The sequence below is a fragment of the Setaria viridis genome, chromosome 8 (assembly GCF_005286985.2).
Source record: "Setaria viridis chromosome 8, Setaria_viridis_v4.0, whole genome shotgun sequence".
Taxonomy (NCBI): Eukaryota; Viridiplantae; Streptophyta; class Magnoliopsida; order Poales; family Poaceae; genus Setaria; species Setaria viridis.
This window is the reverse complement of record NC_048270.2, coordinates 36,916,250-36,921,144: the sequence shown is the minus strand read 5'-3', so window position 1 is coordinate 36,921,144 and position 4,895 is coordinate 36,916,250. Positions and strand designations below refer to the sequence as shown.

The following is a 4,895-nucleotide window of genomic DNA, read 5'->3' as shown; positions in this document are numbered from 1 at the left end:
TAAGAACGAAAAACTGTTGAACTCAATGTTTAAAGAGACCATGGAAAAAAATATTATAGAAAGTTCGGACGCATCCTGAAAACATCCTAATGAAACAATGGGTCAGCTACATTTTCAATTTTTTTTCTCAATAATACTTCGCATAGCTCAAAAGTTTGTTTCTTTTATTGGAAGGCTCATAATAACCGGAGTCATCTTTCCTCATTGTGAAGGTAGTATTTGTCTGGCATGATATTACTAGCATTGCCATATGCCTGAATGTCCGCTGGCGGTGAAGGGAGCGATGTGTTCGTTGTTTGTCCGTCCTCTACTATGAACAATGCTACCATACCCATTGCTAGATGAAACTCATAGTGGCAATGCATGTACCATATCCCTATACGCCAAAAACGAAAGCATTAGATCTTGGGTCACCCTACCTACAACTGAAAAATAAAGTTCATGTATAAAGAAATCCATAGTTTAATTGTAAAGTTAATAATTTTGTACAGGAGCAAGAATCATAAAATATTTTCTTCTAGAAAAGCTGTAGTTACTTATGAACTTCAGGTGAATTTTTATTGTTGATACTAAGCATACCCCTTTCTTCCTTTCCATTTATTCTGAAGTAAGCTTTTAGAATTTTCTCAACTCATACTCTCAAAACAGGTGTAAGGAAATTTGAAATTGGACCATATGGTGTTTACGCTTGTATACAGTTTCTCTATATTTCAATTTTAGTGTTGTTCTGAATATGTATTAAAGAGCAGGCATGTTGGAAAAGTTTGGATTGGTCCATAGAACGTTTGGTTGAAACCAATAAAACAAAGGGCATCTAGCAGATTCACGACAGGAAAAGAAGTTGAATTTTGGACTTAACATTGCACTAAGATAGCACTCTAGTAGTTATTAAAGAACTCTTGAGTAGCAAATAAGACTTGAGCCATGACACGTGGTGAAAGTAAACGAAGTTATTGCATTGGCACGTGCCATTTTGAACCTTTTAACCCTCATGCATGCAAGTCAAAATTTGAACATCATATAGGGTAGGATAGTTATTCACACATCTTATGCCGGAAAAAGATAGAGTAATTATGTACTGCATAATTGTATCTTCCTTGGCAAAAAAAAATTAAATCATGTACGCACCTGGATTGTCAGCGACAAATCGGACAGCCACCCATCCAAGCCGTGGCACGAGCACAGTATTCACAACTGGGGGATTAACCAGGTTGTACCTCGCCAGATCCCTTGCCATGTCATAGCTGCCGTGCCCCTGTGCCAGCACGAACATGTTATGTCCGTGCAGATGCATCGGGTTGGAGTCGCTCTGCATCAATGCCGTGCTCTGGAACACCACCTCAACAACAGCTCCATAACGGAATCGCCGTGCCACCGCAGCCCTGGACGACGGCTCTAGCTTTTCCTGCTTGGGTCCTTCTGGGATCAAGGATTTGTCAGTGAAATTGAACACCCGCGGTGGCACGTCAGGGAGTTCTTGGAGCCAGTCCATGTTGCTGGTGTTGTAATAGCGGGCTTCTAGCAGTGCTGTCGATACATTGGGGAGCAGGAAGGACATGCTATTCATTGTTGCCACAACGATGGTCTCCTTGCTATTGAGACCTCTCTTGCAAGACTGGCGTCCATTCCAACAAACAGTGCCTAGGCCAAGCGTTACGAATATGCGTTCATCGATTCGCTCTGGCACTGGCTGGTGTCTTGGGTGGTGCAAGTTGGTAAGGTTGCCATGGAAGTAGAATGATAGCATATTGTTGTGGTTGCCAGGCATCTCCGGTGACATTGGAACATCACCGGACCGACTACCTCCTGCTACGTTGCTATAGTGCAGTATGCCTCTAGTGGGCAAGACCGGGGTCTGAAAGTCAGGCTTTGGAGCCTGGATGGGCATGGCGACCATGTAGTATCTGCCAGGAGACGCATCGGCAACCACAAGGGCGTCGAATGTCTGGCCTGGAGCAATTGCAATGATGTCCGTCGTATAAGGGCTGACGTAGTTGGCATCAGCAGCAACCACAGTGAACTTGTGCCCAGCTATCTTGAGGTAGTATTCAGAGAGGAGCGCAGCGTTGATTACTCGGAGGAGGTAGATCTCGCCGGGCTCCACCTCCATCATATAGCCCTGTTCCATGGCGCCTTCAAAGTTGAATCCGTGAGGACTAAAGAATTAATAAAAGATGTTTGTGTCGATGTGGCCATATATAAATGTAGCATTTGGTTACCAGAGCAGTTGTAGAGATCTCCAAGCTTGCCATTGATTGTCGACGCAGTGTTGTAAGAGACGGTTGTGTCCACCTTTGCAATGTCTTCACTCCACCACTCCCCTGCAATCACCAGGAACAAAACAACAATAGTTCAGCCAGAGCATTGCGTAAAAGATGTGGCACGTCTGCTAGCTCTGTGCAACCATATGCATGACGCATGGAAAATAGCTCATTTTTCTAAATAACAGGACCGTTTGATTCAAATCTTTGTCCAAACGATGTCCAATACAAAAACGTTATGAAAATTGGACGTTTATAGTAAAACTCTCTCAAATGCTGAACACGCACAAACCTAGGATTATGGGGATCTCCTTATGAGGCTTAGGAAATGGATAGGAGACGGCCCCATGCCTTGGCCTGATGATCAAGATGCCATGCACTGTTGCACGGATTACGGGGACATGAGCATGCCACCACAGGGTACCTTCCTGCCCCGAAACATCGAACCGGTAGGTGAAGTTATTATTTGGAAGGATGGGGCGCTGGGTAATCATCGGAACGCCATCAGCCCAGCAGTTGAGCTGCTGCTTTACTCCATGCCTACAAAAAGAAGGCTCAAAATGATGGATTCTCGAAGACCCGAAACAGAGATATTGTGTATCAATATTAGCTGGCTGATATTTTTTTTTATCGAACAATCATATTTTTACATGCTCAAAACAAACCAATTTTTACAAACAACATCAGTAGGACTTAAATCAATACATGGTTTACTCGAGACACACCAATAGGATCCACATATAAGTGGTTAAAATTCTACACTTTCAAGTTTAATTGGTAGGATTTTTTTCGTTGGAGCAAAGGAATAATCATTTGAGTAATTGACCAGTACTTAATTGATTACTATACCAATGGATTGTCATGTTGTAGGGTGACTTGTTGACTACATGAACGACCACCGAATCTCCCTCCGTGACCTCTATTGCTGGCCCAGGGAGCTGCCCATTCACTACCATAACCCGTGTTTCCTTGCACAAGTGCGTCATATTCATGGGGCTCACCTACATATGTACATATTTCAACAAATCAAAATGTATAGAAATATATAAACATTGTGGTTTCATTGTCAAAAATAAGAACGGCTTAATAATGAAGATCAAAACCATGGAGGAGCAGCATGCTTACAACGAAGGTGTGCTCGACGACGGCTGCGCACGCTGGGAATGCCGTCATGAAGAAGAAGAAGATGACAGCAGCGGTTGCTGCCAAAGCAAGGCTCCGCCTCTTCATGGTGTGCAGCTTTGTCTGGCTCAATTTGCTCTGCAGTGTACCTCTAAGTACTAGTATATATAGAATAGAGGCAAACGATCACTGCGTTAACATTATCGAGGGTGCCAAGGATCTGAGACACTCATGATTTATTTATCATTTTCCTTACAGAGACTTAAGGTAATTCTTTTTATCACACTTGCTCCTGCTCTATTTCGTCACGTGACTATCCCCAATGGATTTTATTATTGAAGTACGTATACAATTCAGAATGGGTACCAACTTGATCAAGGCCCTACACGGTTGACTTAGCTTCACTGCAGCCATGTTTTATTTGGCGTATATCACACCTCCCTCCGACTCAGGCAACATTCGCATGCTTCAGGGTTATTTGGGGGATTTTGGGAACAGTTTGTGAGTCCAGGAAATCTTCATTGAGTACTGTTCTGGGCTTTTAGAAGTAATGTAGAGCCTTGTTTTATTTGGCGTATATCACGTTAACAAAGTACTAATATACAAAAGTCAATACGATGCCAGAAAATATTTGTGTTGGTGAGTGCGCGACCGCCAACTCATGGCTAGCGACTTATGATGCCCATCAGCACAGATTGGTTTATGATGCCCGCCGACACAGGATCTTTGCCCATTCGAATATCTGAAAATTCCCGCTAATTTTTTATTTTCTCCTGTCAGTTTTGTAATGATATTGCTCGCCAAATTGAAATATGTATCTCCAACCATATATGATGAAAAACAACCATGAACGATATATAAGTTTTCAAATTATTAAATATTCCACAGTAGTTAATAATAAAATATAAATATAATTATTTAAGGTTCAACAGGCATTATGTTCTTTAGCATTGCTAAATATCCCTACTATACCCAATTACGTAGAGATTTGCACTCATCCATCCCCAACACGCCATCAAGGTCAAAGTTTGCACCTCTGTCGTGACAAATCTCGCATTGGATGAATCTCGCTATGTCTACACCAATAGTATCAATATATTTGTCATCGAGCTTTGTACTCTTTTTGTCAATGATAAGCAGCTGCAATGAAATAATGAATATAATGAAGAGTAAGATGTATTATCATTATACATGTTATGGATAATTATGTTATTAGTATATAGTATGATATCTAGCGTACATTTTCGGTGATCGTTCATTACCTCCCGTTATTTCTAAGGAACTCGCACATGTAATATTTATATAGCACAGAGTTGAGAGGTTGCTTGTGACACTTCGAAAAAAAATAAAGCGTCATTCTAATGAGTTATGATTCATGACAGATGCCTAGTTTTTTTATGAATGAACCGTTTGTATTCTTAATTTGATATGACATTTTGATTCATAGCCTCCGTACTTTTAGGATTGTGTGTGGCCCATTTATTCTTATGTTAAACTTGTATGCACTTTAAG

General features: G+C 41.4%; 1 protein-coding gene across 1 annotated transcript; it reads right to left on the bottom strand.

The window, feature by feature from the left end:
* Positions 1-3,577, bottom strand: LOC117866767 (laccase-15). Its single transcript, XM_034751046.2, has 6 exons — positions 3,387-3,577; positions 3,111-3,262; positions 2,554-2,801; positions 2,220-2,321; positions 1,129-2,133; positions 1-376 (listed from the first exon to the last, which is right to left on the bottom strand). The coding sequence occupies exons 1-6, from the start codon at positions 3,489-3,491 to the stop codon at positions 192-194; spliced, it is 1,797 nt and encodes a 598-aa protein (XP_034606937.1). The 5' UTR covers positions 3,492-3,577; the 3' UTR covers positions 1-191.
* Positions 3,578-4,895: the final 1,318 nt, after the last annotated feature.

What these genes read in the sequence shown, in the direction of transcription:
- LOC117866767 (XM_034751046.2), bottom strand. Translation starts at nt 3,491, where the DNA reads ATGAAGAGGCGGAGCCTTGCTTTGGCAGCAACCGCTGCTGTCATCTTC. An exon ending in TCGTCGAGCACACCTTCGTT is followed by an intron (nt 3,263 to 3,386) that starts GTAAGCATGCTG and finishes GTACATATGTAG; the next exon opens with GTGAGCCCCATGAATATGAC. An exon ending in AGATCTCTACAACTGCTCTG is followed by an intron (nt 2,134 to 2,219) that starts GTAACCAAATGC and finishes TCAACTTTGAAG; the next exon opens with GCGCCATGGAACAGGGCTAT.